Here is a 14,595-nt window from a genome sequence, read left to right as displayed (position 1 = left end):
AGTTATGGTCCTCTAGCAGGCACTATAATATACATGGTATATATTTTCCACAATTAAGCCCTTAGAAATATTTCATCAAGAAGGCACCAATTTATAGATAAGGAAATTTAGTGTCCAGGTTATCAAATATTCTCTCTAGGATCATACAGATAAAATCTGAAATTGTTAAGATTTGAACTCAGATCTATGTAATGTCAAAGTCCATGCTTCTTTAATCAAAGAGAAGATAGTTTGTGTCCACAGGGACTGAAAGATTTAGGAACAGTCGCTGTGGGGAACACAGTATTGGGGGAAAAAAGTAGTGAATAAAGGACCTACTAATAGAAGTTGGCATTACCTGAGATTGCATAGAACTTGAAATGTTCTCCACAATGCTTGACCCCTGAGACTAGTTAACTAGGTAGATAGTGTCTATTTTCAATGAATAAGGAAGGTAATGCCTAAATGCCATGTAGGCAGCAGGGCATTGGAGAGAAAACTTAGCTGTTATCATACTGGCATACGCTGGAGACCCATTTACTGGTTGTGAGAACCTAGCACGTTGCTTAGTCTTGAGCCTATAAAATGGAGATATTAATAGTACAAACTTCATATTATTATTATTATTGTGCTAATTAAATGATTTAAAAGTGTGCAGAGAGTTTCGCAAACTGGCTGGCACTAGTGAACATGCTAAATACATGTCAGCTTGTTATCTTTTTATTGTTATTGTTCTTTCTGTCATATGGCTACAAAAGAAGGAATGTGGTAAGAGATGGGGATAGAATGGTAATCACAAAGTGACAGTGGAGAAAGAACATGCTTTAAAATATAATGGAAGTTGGGTTAAAGTAATAACTTTAAACTCCAAGTTTCCACATTACAAAATAACAAACCTACTTTCTAATAATTCCAGAGATCAGCCAATTAGAGTGATTGCTTTTTCTGGCTTCCTGTTTATTCTTGCTCTGGATTCTGAAAAAAGGCCAAGACCCATTCTGGTTGAAATTGAGATTGTCAGATAGCTTGAATATAAAAATACACTCTGGGAGAGATGGAATAATTCTATGGTACTGATCATATTAAACTATGAAGAAGAAAAAATGTGAGCCAAACAGAGAGAAATAACAAGTATGTAATGTGTGATAATATGAAATATATTTGAGAATTTGCCTGAGTGAAGCTGTTTAGAAGTAAAGTGTATTATCAAAGAGTAGTGTTTACCACATTATTTTGGGCAAGTATTTCACAAACTGCGAATATTGTGCCATAAATATTAACATCTGTAATTGTTTAGTGTGTAATCTAGTAGGACTCTTAAGGACTGAAGATTAAGGACAAATGATTGTTCTTGCCAAATGAACTACAAGAGCCAATTGCTTTTGCTAATTCACAGACACTTAATTCAAAAAGGGCAATATTTCATCGATATGTATTGAACACATTGCAGAATGGCTTGATTCATTTTAATTCTCAATATACATTTTGGAGAAAACAGATTTGCAACAACTGCATGCCTTATGTTTTCTCTACACTTCATCTATAGTGTTCATATTCACAGCTACAAATATACTATGTCTTAGGCTCCAAGTAGACTCTCTCACAAACACAAAAAATTGGGACATATTTTTAAAATGTCTTCTAATTTAAGGCAAATTATAGTTTTCAAACAGTTGTTACAGTTAATCTATCTATCTCTGTCTACCTATCTATGCTTTTAAAATAATTGCATGTTTTAATTAAAACTCAAATTATATTCATTCTACAAAGTCATTCTCTGAATTGACCAAGAAATATGTCTTACTTTTGTCATCATCGCTTGATTTATAAAGAAAAATTCTAACTACTAATCCCTTTATACTAAATATAATGGTTTATTCTTTATTCTAAAAGAATCTATGTTTAATCTGCACTTTTCCATCTTATTGAAGTTGTGTAATTTGCTACATAGGCAGTACTGTCTCCTGAGTTGGTGCTAATTGGGCTAATATACAAGGCCCAATGGCACAATGATAAATGAGAAATGTTCATAACAGAACACACTATTTCTACCTTAGCTGTCAGGGCCATGACCCTGAGCTAAACCTTGCATATACTTTTATAACAAATATTCTGTTGGATGCTTTTGTCCTTATATGGAAGGTTTATTGCATTAATCAGAATATATCCTCTTTATGATTCATTACAGGACTTATTTTATGACCCTACAGACATGACTACCTGATTCTAGAAAGAATGGATACTTCAAATCCAATGCATAGGTCATTAAACTTTTCTATAAATTACTTGATAAATCATTCAAGTTTCCTTTAGGTATTTAAACCATACATCCTGCCTATCATGGCAATAAATGTCTATATTAACATGAATGTTCACAAAAGCACAGGTATCAAACCATAAAATAATGGAATAAAACACTGAATGCTAATATAAGATGATTTCATATGTCATGAATATTCAGTTTATAGTTTTCATCATATTCTACATGACACAAAGTGATACAGACAAGAATGTAATCAGATTTAATCAAGTCACATGAAAAGGTTGTCATTTCCTATGATGAGAGAAAAATATAAGTGGGGAGTTGGATACCTTCTAATTTAAAGAGAATATGTGCTTTATTACTAATAAACAATTACTTAATGTTTTATCATGGCTTTTAGGGGATGGTATTCACCTACCGGTTTTCCCTTTTGCCCAACTTCCCATAGTCATTTGCTTTGCAAATATATAGCTTTCTAGATCCTCTTTAAATTTATAAAATAATTATAACACTAATTTTGCTTGTGAAGATGAAAATGTTAAATTTGGTTTGACAAATTAACACTTGCAAAATGTTGAAAAGAAATTTGCAAGACATAGTGCTAAGTTTCAGGGACTCTAAAAATAATTATGTAGGAGTCCATTTTCTCAATGTTTTATAATTCCAGTCATCCTTTCAATTAGTTTTAATGCTATCACCTATTGTAAACAAAATAACATAAAGTACTGGAAGCTTCACCATTTAAAATAAAAAGTTATTTAATTTAACTTTCTATTTTCTTGCTTCTCTAAAGTAGAAATTCACTGAATCTGGGTTTATCAGTTATATTGACAGATGATACCTATTTAAGAAAAAATTTAGGTTATAAAAGATTGTTCAAAATTACCATTTGTTCAAAAGACCAGAATGTCATAGTAAAAACCTATGCATGGTATCTATTGATGTGACGATTACCTCCTGTTCAAATATATTGTTTTTGTTGTATCTAAGAAATTATGTAAGTACAAGAGTTTGCAAATAGAGATACAATGCTTAACTCAAACATAATTTATACTAACTTTTTCCTAAGCTTATAATATGTTCTTTTCAAGTATATTCAGTTAACAATAGACATACTTCTTACCAATTCCCAAATATTTATCTAATTGAAATTTTCTGAGATGGAAAGTGCATAAACCAAATATCAAAAACATTTTGCACACACACACATACCCATCCTACACACAATATTATTGAGGAACTCTGATATCTGAATTATTTTCACATGTATTTGTTTCTTGAGAGAAAATATGTTCAGCATCTTCAGTATCTATTTAAATTATAAAGTTATGAAAAATACCCAGTAAAATAATAATTAAAATACAGGTTTTAAAATTATATATGGCAGTATTGTTTCTGAACCCAATCTGTCAAACCAGTGAGTAAAGAAAAAAAACCACCTCTGCTTCTAGAGACATCTATGGACACTAGTATTTATGATAAGTATGCATCTAATATAGATTAATCATAGAAGCCTTTGAAGGACCGCTGAAATTACATGGCTTTTATTTAAGTGGAGATTCAATTAGATAAACATAAAATAGTAATACTGTGATTTACAGTTCCCTCACAGTTTAGGAGCCATGTGTCAGTCCACTCAAAGCCAAAAATGAGCATCATGCTGAAGGACTGTAGGAAGATGGCAGAGTTTCAAAATGCTGATGGTCCAGTAGAACAATGCACAAATCCAGGGAAGAGAGGGAAGAGGAGGCTGGAAAACTATGGTGAAGAACAGTAAATTTTCTCTCTCCCTGTGGTAGTTACAGGCGCCCATACCCCACTATCACAGCAGGCTGCAGTAGGTCCAGCTCATGGGGGAGTTGATGGTGCCTGAAAGCACCCAGGCTTGGCACAGGCTAAACCTCTGAATCACAAATTTTGATTAGCAACTTCACATCACTGGGCACTTGGCTCTGAGTGTGACCATTACTAAAACCACCACCAGACAAAGGTGGTGGAAGAGACTTGGAAACTGCTACCTCACAGCTGCGAAGGACACTTGAATAGCTGCATTTTCTGGGAAGATTAAGAAAGTGCAGCTTTAGGGAGCCATAGAAGAACCTCCAAATGCCTTTCCTGTCGCCACCCTCATCCCCTCTCCAGGGCAGTTTGGAGGCCACCAAAACTCCCTTTCTGGGACCCTGGCTTTGTTCCAACTGGGAAATACTGACTAGAGAAACTTATCTCCCATCCCCACTCCCAGAACTTGCCCTCCAGGTAGTAGCAGCTTGAGACAATGAAAATGTGTGTAAGAAGCAATTGAGGCAGAACATCTGGGGCAAAGGCTTGCTTTATGTCTGACCCTAGAAAACCTGGGAGAGGAAGAAAGTCTGCACCCTGGGAAGTAGAGGGGGCATTCAAACTCCTGTAAACAGGGGACCTAAGCCACTAGCAAGCACAAGTTCATGAGAAGACCCAGAAAAGAAAGGGAGGACCCTGCCCTTTACATTTGCTTTGAGCAGACCTTCCTGGTTCCAAGCCCAAGAAATCCCAGAGTTCTTATTTTTAATATGAAAATGTACAGAATACACAAAGATTACAAGACAAACAGATACAGGAAATGATGGCCCATCCATGGAACAGGATAAAAATGCAAAAAAACACAATGAAGAAACAAGACTGTGGACACACTGGGCAAAGACTTAATAAATGATCTTCCATATGCTCAAAGATATAAAGGAAAATGTAGAAAAGAACTAAAAATATCAAGAAAAAATGGAGTATGAAAATCTTAGTAGAGTGATAGAAAAATTTAAAAGAACCAACAGACCTACTACTGGAATTGAAGACCTCACTAACAGAAATACAGATTCCCAGGAGGTTTTCAGTGGCAGCTTGGAGCTGGCAAAAAAAGAATCAGTGAACTTGAAGACAAGAAAATTTAATATTCAGTTGAATTGTGGGAAGGAGTCCATATAGAATTGATCATTGACACTGTGTGATACAACACTTCTACAAAAGGTATGGGTATAGAAATATGGAGCTTGGAAGTGATACAATCCTAAACAATTTATAAAGCCACCCATCTATATATTTTTTTAATAATTAGATGATATTGTATTATAATATATTATTTAAGGTCCACAGTTTTTCAGTTAATAGGTAGACATATTGATATGTAGAGATACAGAAGGATAAATGATAGACACACACTGAAAACACACATGCTAAATGGTGTTTATAAATCATTATTTTGAGTACATCTTCCAAATGGACATACTAATATTAAATACCTTTAAACATTTAATGAATACCTAAATATATGCCAGAAAACTTAGAGGTATTTAAAGGCAGCAGACATGTCTTAATCTTATTTTATGTCCAGTGTCCTGTATAGTTCATGGCACATCGGGCTGGTTCAATGCATATTTTGAATGAATTAGCATGTAATTAATATACAGCCTACTTTTTTTCCCACTATTTATACACTTCATACAATTTCTTTGGGCTCCTGTTAATATTTGGTTAGTCTAAATTTAAGACTAGATATAGAGAGATTTAAAGCATTTTTCATTAGCTTCCTTATTCTTTTCTGATGTTACTGTCTAAAATTAACATTAGCCTTATTGCTTTCAATCATTTGAACTTCTACTCTAATTAGCCAGCAAACCCAGATACGACCTTTGTACTGCTTTTGTTTGCAAGCATTCAAGAAGTCTTGCCCAAGTTTTAGAGTTCCTATTTTAAAATCAATTTTAATTGTGTCTGTTTTTAGCACAATATCTAATTTTTATGCTGAGCTGACAATTTAAATAAAAGGACAAATATGTTGTCATTATTAAATGTTGATACAAAATATTGTTGTATATATTTTGAATTGTAATTTTCTTTTATCATGTTGTGTTATGTTGCTTTTCTTAACAAACACATCAATTTAATTTGGGCTAAAATATCGTGTGGGCACCCCATTTTGAAAAAGTCTATTAAAAAGCAAATTTGACTTAACTTATATCCTCTGATAATTTACATGACATAGAGCTGTCATAAAAGGGTTGTTCATAGTGATTTTTGACATCTTTATTACGATATAATTGGCTAAATTCAATAACTTTTTTGAAGGTTATATCTAAATACTTTAGACAATAGTCCTTGCCATATGTTGTGTAATTTATTTCTTTTTCCTTTTATAGATTTTTTAAGAGCTCATGTAAGTTAATTGTACTTGGGAGAATTATAATATTCTAAACCACTAAATAACTGAACATTTCTATTCTTTTTCTTTTCCTCCCAGTGGCCATATTCCTGGAAAGTTGACTTTGAATTGTAAAATGAATATATTTAAGTGTCACAAGGATGATGATTTTTTTTAATGGTAAATATTTTGGAGATATTTCAAATAATTTAGTTCAGCATAGTGTGACTCCAAATTTCTTGTTTAGTAATATTTTGGTTATTTTGAGGGTCTTTTAAAAATTTCTAATTAGATTATACAGTACCTTTTCATAATTTTAACAGATGAAAACCTCTATTCATTTGGATATTCATGACAGGTTTTTTCTGCTTTAATAGAAAAACTCCATTTTACATTACATTTGGGTAATGCTTACTATTCACACTTCATTTTAATAAAAATAGATGACTATACACAGATTATTTGAGTTGAACCACACTTGAACTGAAGTAACATCTTCCAGAGATCCTATTTACAGTGGATCCACACTCACCAGAATGCAGACAAAGAAAAAGAACATGTCCAAACTGGGGTTGGCAATTCAGTCTACCACACTGGGTCATTATGGATCCTTCCAATGATCTCAGCACTGTTATTAAATGGATGCACGTAGTGTCTGTGTGTGTGTGTGTGTGTGTGTGTGTGTGTGTGTGTGTATGTATTGTATTATTAAGCACTGGTTTTATTGTTGTGTACTTTGATGTCTACAGAAAAAAAGTCAATATTGCATTCAAAGCTCTCTGCATCCATGCCTGCATATATTTTCAGCTTTAGATCCAATAATGCCTTTCCTGACCCTACCCACCCACATGCCCTTCATTTTAACCATGTTAATATAATAGTAATTATAAGTAATTTTATCTAGTGCTTGCTTATACCCAGGCCACTGAACTCGTTGCGTTTAAGTTACACTTAAAACACTAAAGCCATATATCAAAATACATGAGAAAAGTAATATTTTTTCCTCCATTTTACACATGAGAAAATTAAGACCCAAAGCTGTTATATAAATTCCCCAGGTCACGGATATATTAAATGAGGATTTGAAAACAGGGCAGTTTGGATTCCAAGCTTATACACTTGGACTGTAGAATGCCCCCCCTGCCCTTATCTCCTTGTCAAACTCTAATTCTATTATCACTTCTTCTGAGAAGAATTGACTATACCTTCACTCACCAGATAGAACTTTAATAACTGCCATCTTTGAACTTCCCATTCAACTTTTACATTACAGCATAATCAGAAATTTGTTGTATTATGGATAGATGTTTATAACTTATTCATTTTTGTTTCTCCCAGAATACAGACTCAAAACATATTTTTGGTGGGTTCTGTAGGTCCTAAGACCCTGGAGTAAAAGTTAACAGATTCCTTATTTCATTAGTTTTAATAAGAATAATCTAATTAATTTTTCTCACAATTTAATATCTGGCACCATAATATATAACAGATATATATAGATAAATATAGGGATATATAGATGTATACACACACACACATATATATATATACACACATATGCATATATATGTGCATCTTGTTGAGAATGAAGATAATGAAGGAAATATAAAATCAGACTTTTTAGCTAGACTTCATCAAGATCCTCATTTTTGAAGTGTAGACTGTAATATCATAGTATTATTTTTATTAACCAAGACTTAAATATTTAGACAATTCAACTGAAATAGTTTTATTGAGTCTCTGCTATGTTATGTAGACCCTAAAAAGGACACAAAATACTATTTACAACAATAAATGTCTGATGAAAATATACTCAATATAAAGGATTATGCTACATGTGATTAAAATTGAGTAGTTTCCATTCTCCAGAATATCTATATGAATCAGAGGGAAAAGAATTTGTAGACATAAAGCTATGGCAAAGAACTTGCTACCTCTCATAAGAGAGACACTAAGTTAATGGTTGGGAAGTGTAAAACATGAGTAGGGAAAGAACATATAGTCATGGGGATCAGCAAAACCTTCATGGAAAAGGTAGCATTTAAAATGAATCTTGAAGCATAAGTTGAAATAACGACTATTAAAAATAGTTTCCTTCCCTTTAGAGGATTGCTAAAATACTCTCATGAAATATTTCAAGATAAGATGCATAATTTTTTCTTAGTGTTTGTCCAACTTAAATGGACTTGCATAGTATTGTCTGGATAATGTTTAGCTATTTTACAGGTATCATGTGAAACAACTTTGTCCCAAAACAACTTTGACCCAGAAGCTTCCTTTATTTTTTTTTCATTTTTTAATTGTGATCTTTAACATATACATAACAGTGATAACTATAATTTGGCAAGTAGTTAGCAAATTTCAAAGACTGTTGTGGGTGACAGTTCCAAAATTTCAGTTACTTCCATGATTGTAAAATATAACATATATACAGAAAGTTTCCTTTATTTTTGAATGAAATTTATTAAGCTGGAATTTAGGTATATTTTACTTATTACTTAAATAATTACATCTTAAATGTTGTTATTTTTGATTGTTATTTGTTTATTTTCTGTTTCCCCAATATGTCTTAGCTTAATGGGTGCGGAGGACATTTTGCCTCCTACCACAGTGAGGACATCCCTTATCACAGAGCTTGACACAAAATGAGCTCTCAAAAAATAAGTAACACCCACAGTGCCTTCCAAATGCTTTCAGATTAAATCCAAATTCTTCCTCATGAACCCAGATTTTTAGGGTGTGGGAAGGGGTGGTAGAGATGGGAGCATTTGCACTTCCCATCTTTTGGCCTGGAATGCTTTCCCTGCAGAGGCAGAGATCCTCGTATGCAGGAAATTATGAACAGGTAGTATGGATGAAGACAGCAAGTGTGTTAGGAGATCGTATTTTAAGGGTTTTAAAGGTGATGAATTATATGGTGATGTGTAGGCTATGCTAATGTGTTGTAATAAAAAATAACTGGAGGCTCCCCAAAAAGGTATGGTCAATTGTTGCTGAGAAGTGAGTTTGGAAACAAGGTTACTGCAATCTTAAAAGCAGTTTCAATTGATCAGTTTCAGTGGAGAACTGGAGTGTGCCAAGGGTTATTTAGGATCAGGAAGTAGAGAACCATGTGGGGAAAAATAATCTAAGAAATTGTATTATTTAGGGTAACAGAATTATTGGGTAGCTAGAGGAAGAATAAGGAGCAACTGAGATTTTGATCACTTTATCATTTTTTTTTGCTTTGTTTTGTTTCCATCGGAAATTTCTAGAAAACTTTTATTGGGCTAATGTGAATGAACAGTAGACAGAGAGACTGAGCAGGATTAGTTCCAGAGAGTGGAGATAGGAATCGTAACTCATATAAAGAGATTTTCCTTTGTAAGATCAAGGACACATTTCCATTTTGCCAGGAAGAAAAATAGAGAAGGTGATTACAACTGCATAAAGGTTTGGAGATTTGGAGTTAGGAAAATTAAAAAGTTCCTCTCTGATGACTTCTGTTTTCTCAGAGCTCAGGCAAATTTCTCAGCTGGGAGTTAAAGAGGAGCAGAGTTTATAAGGAATTTGAAGAAAGAGGATAAGCTACAAAATAGTGCTGTTGATGTTGGGAAACAAAGTTTTCTAAGGGAAATACTAAGATAGTCTAGCAGTGTTTTATGAACTGTTGAGATTTAGGGCCATGATTTGAGGGTGACAAATAATTATGATTTTGTGAGTTTCCCCTCCCTATACCGCTACTTGGACTTACTAAGCCACCTCAAATTAAGTAATACCTTATACATTACTCATTATTTTCCCAAAAATATGTTTCAATTCTAGCTTTCTCCATCTGAGAAAAGTGACACCAGCATTTCCCACAGCATCTTAAGCCAAACAAACCCATTAGTCTTTCTTAGAATCTCCCACTTACTCATCTGACCCACTAAATGTATCACAAAATGATGTTGATTTTACATCATTGCATCCCCTGAATTCACCTACTTTCCTATAGCACCATTGGTACCACTCTTGAAGGCAATACTGTCTCTTTCTGAATCAATACAGTAGAAATCGAAAGGTCAGTTGCCTTTACCCTTGCCAATCTCCAGTCCGTTACCTATTCTGCTGTGAAATGATCTCAAACACCACTTTCATCCATTGGTTTCCTGTTTAAAAGTTTTCAGTGGCCTCCCTATCTTATTTTCCTAGAGCTACCATAATAAGGTACTGCAAACTGGGTGGCTTAAAACAACAGAAATTTATTAACATAGTTCTGGAGGTTAGAAGTCCAAAATCAAGGTGTTAGCAGGGCCATGCTTCCTCTGAAGTCTGTAGGGAATGATCTGCTCCATGCCTCCCTCCTGGATTCTGACAGTGGCTTGCCAACAACCCATGGCATTCTCTGCCTCAGTTGTCACACAGTATTCTCCCCTCTGCCTATCTGTGTCCCAATTTCCTTTTTCTTATAAGGACACCAGTCATATTGCATTAAGGCCCACCCTACTCCATTATGACCTCATTTACACTTGCCTAATTGCCTTGTAATGCCCTATATCCAAATAAGGTCCCATCCCATTCCAAGGTTTGGGGATCAAGACCTCAACATATCTTTTTGACGGGGTGCTATTTAGTCCACAAAACTCCTTTTTCCAATAAAATAAAGTACCAGATACTTAAGAAAAACTATAAGGTTTCTGTGACCTGGCTCCCTGCTCCCTGTCTAACCTCATCTCTGCCACTTTATTCTTACTATCTCCTTAATGAATAGTCTCTTCATGTTACTATTTGCTCTCCACTTCATGTGGCCCTCTGAAAGCACTTTCCCTCTATAGCACTACTGCACTCCCACTCAATTTAGATAGTTTTCCTATCTTTTAAGTATCAGCAGACTCAGCTTTCTGAAGGAAGTCTTCTTGGCCTTTCCTGTATTGGTAGGTATCTGTTCACTCGCATGGCATCCTGCTCTTCTCTTTCCCAGCATAATTGTTTTTGTAATTCTTCATGAAGCACCTTTAAGATTCAAAAAGGCAAGGCCTTGTTTGTTTTCATAACCCCAATACAAGGCAGAGATTCTGGCCTACTGCACTTGCTGAAAACAATGTTAAACTACTAAACAGAGAGATACATTTATCTACTTTTTTACTTGAAATTATTTTCAAAGCTCCCATGGAGGTTAAATAGTAGCTTTTTTTATGTCACATAAAGGTTTTAAGTTAAAAGGTACTCATTAAAATGAAAAGAAATAATTTTGTTTCATGAATATTAAATGAATATGCAGAATATATGGATTGACAGTTCATGTCTTCGAAAGCAAATAGTATTTAAAGTGAGAATGGCTTTACTAAAAAGAATAAAAGAAAAAAAAGAAAGAAAACCTGGATAACGTAGCTAAGTATGGTATTGGCTTTTACAGCAATCCTATTATAAGAAAAATAATATTTTAAGCCTTTTCATGATCATTTAAGTACAAGAATGTCCCTAATACTATCAAAAAAAAGCTCTTCTTATCTTTCAAATACCTTAACAATTCTCTCTGAATTTAGAAAAGCATTAAAGCTGTACTATCACTATAATTAAATCTACTGAAAAAAGTACCTTCTCATTTTTGTCAATTCCTGATTATTCATGGTGATGGCAGAAAGTCTTAGCTTGGATTACTAAAACCCTGGATCATTTATAGCAACTGAAAATTAGCCCCAATTCAGTATGTCTATCACAAATTTTGGTTGACATACAAGTTCACCTTTAAGCTTTAGCAAATGTTCCTTGGTGCTTGAATAAATGTTCCTAAGTATATGCAAGTGAACTTGAACATAGAAACATTACAGTTGTTTAGCTTTATATACCTTAAGCTCTACAAGGTAATCACACTCTCAGTTTTGGGCCCTTCAATTGGCCCATATTGGTCAATTGAAATACTGATATTTGGCTTTATTAGCCTTGCAAAGAAAGAAGAGTACATAAGTCAGGGATTGAGCCCTTAAAAATGCAGGGAATCCACAAAACAAAAGGATTTACTTCATAAGCAAGTACATATGTGACCATCAACCTAGAAATATTTTAAAAAGTTATCAGAGAACATTTACTTAAAGAGATTCTAAATGGTTCAGCCACAATTTCCGTATCATTCCATTCATTCATTCATGCATTACATAACACTTTTTGACTACCTACAGTGTTCAAACACTTGATAGATACTATGAATGTAAAATTGAATGACACAATTTCTACCCTTTATCAATCATTACAATTTGTATAGTATAGCTGTTACTAATATTAGAATAGTCTAATGTTGACTCAAGAATCTCAAAGAAAAGTTCTGAAATAGAGTAAAATGTAAAACAAATGCCTAAAATCTGACTCCTTCTGAAATCAATGTAATACTGCATTCACCCCAATCTAATAGATTGTGTGAAGCTTTTAGCACATAATAACTAATTTATTCATTAATTCAGTATCAAATTTTTGATTACCTATTGTGTCCCATACCACCCTAGGAGCAGATGGAATAATTTGCATTTCTTTAATCTAAGTTACAGCAATAATAGAGTGAATCAATACTGTACTCAAAGCTCCAACTGGTTTTAAATACATATAAGTATCTGCATTTATAAATATAATTTCCCATGATAATATACATAAAAATAATCAAAAATATATACATTCCATACATGTTTAATTTAAATACTTTGATAAAGATTTAGTTGTCTGAATGATGAACCTGGTATTTATAATCTAAAAGTTTATGAAAAAATTTTGAACTTGATGCAAGGATGTGTGTTATATGTAATCTGTATATACAAGTCAAAATAATAACATTATTCACAAAACAAACACAGCATCTGTTCCAGGGAAAAGCTTAGTCTCTTATTTCTTTTGACAGTGTGCAGACCTGGGTTCTTCAAAGCCTCACCTCACAGCCAGAGCTGCAGCAAATGTCCACCTCACAGTTATACCCATGAGGAAGCTTCAACCTCTTGTGTCTGTGAAAAGGATTATTTCAGGAGGGAGTCTGATCCACCCACAATGGCATGCACAAGTAAGGAAACCCATGGATATTTGGTGATGCTAAATTTCACCAGTTTGAAGAAACAGTATGATGGAGCCTGTTACAATCAATTACCGTTTTCCCCTGAAACAGGCATAATGGTTAATTTCCCAATATAATTGTCACCAAATTTCAATCTCCTTGAAGAAGGATTGAAAAACTTTATTCTCTTTTATTGCTCACTACTAGAAACATTCATTTTCCCTAATTTCAAGTTCTACATCTGAGATACAGATAAAGAATTGGTCCTTTGATTTTGAGGGTTTTTTTTTAGTGTCCATGATTGCCAAACTTATGACTTTGTATAAATCCACTTCTCTGTACACCCTAAATTTTATTTTTATTATTATTATTTCTTCATAGGCCAGTTTTCTAATCACATAAACATGCAGTAAAGGGCACCTTCATTTTCTAGTTCTAAGCTGCCCCCCTAAGCTGCAAAGGTCAAAGAGAAAGTTATTTACCAAAGAACACAGGAAACACTTCAAGAACGTGGAGAATTGGTGGCTGGCAAATCAGATTTGAGTCAAATGTAACACCAAATTTTTAGCTAAGTTTTTCAAGAAGTTGCCGTGTTTCTCATTATTGAGTGTTTTTAACTATTATTAAGAACCTACTTGCTGATCATATAATCACGTTAGATGAATATTAAACATTTCTGGTGGAATTCCAATTCTTGTAGTGCATGCATCTACATCAGAAATACTTTTGATGCTTTTGTTTTTAGTGGTCTTTATATTTCTAGAAAGGAAACATATATGTATTGATTTGCTTGATGACAATACTTTCAGGGTTTTTTCCAGAATCACTGGCTCTATAGAAAATCAAAGAATAATGAAAAATAAAAGGGAAAAAAATTGAATCTGCCCTCATCCTCCCATACCATTCAATTTCTAGGACCTGCCTTTTTTTACTGCTGTTAGGTCTCTGTAAGTTGTATTTGTTCTCAAAGAAGCTGACAAAGATTTTTGAAATTTATTATCCTTGCTTAAATATAAATATATGTGCATATATATGTAATACTCAGTATACAGCCTTTCTAATCAAATAGCAATAAATTAAAGTTTATTAACTTAGTGATTTATCTCAGCTTAACACATATTTTTAAAATTCAATAAATCAGTGATATTAATTATCTTTACATTACTAGAGACCATTCTTTGATCTCAC

The 14,595-nt window shown here is 33.5% G+C and overlaps 1 protein-coding gene across 6 annotated transcripts in view; it reads left to right on the top strand.

Annotated features, from left to right (window-relative positions):
- Positions 1–14,595, top strand: part of EPHA5 (EPH receptor A5) — a 402,903-nt gene that overhangs the window by 180,368 nt on the left and 207,940 nt on the right. For 4 of the 6 annotated variants that reach the window (XM_037829895.1, XM_037829893.1, XM_037829894.1 and 1 more), the window contains exon 4: positions 13,261–13,416. The exons of the other annotated variants lie outside the window; for them this stretch is intronic. In XM_037829895.1, the coding sequence (XP_037685823.1) occupies positions 13,261–13,416 (156 nt within the window). The remainder of the gene's footprint in view (positions 1–13,260; positions 13,417–14,595) is intronic. 6 annotated transcript variants of the gene reach the window in all.

The sequence above is a fragment of the Choloepus didactylus genome, chromosome 3 (genome assembly GCF_015220235.1).
Source record: "Choloepus didactylus isolate mChoDid1 chromosome 3, mChoDid1.pri, whole genome shotgun sequence".
NCBI classification, from domain to species: domain Eukaryota; kingdom Metazoa; phylum Chordata; class Mammalia; order Pilosa; family Megalonychidae; genus Choloepus; species Choloepus didactylus.
The sequence above is the reverse complement of the archived record's forward strand: the minus strand, read 5'-3'. Positions and strand labels throughout refer to the sequence as shown.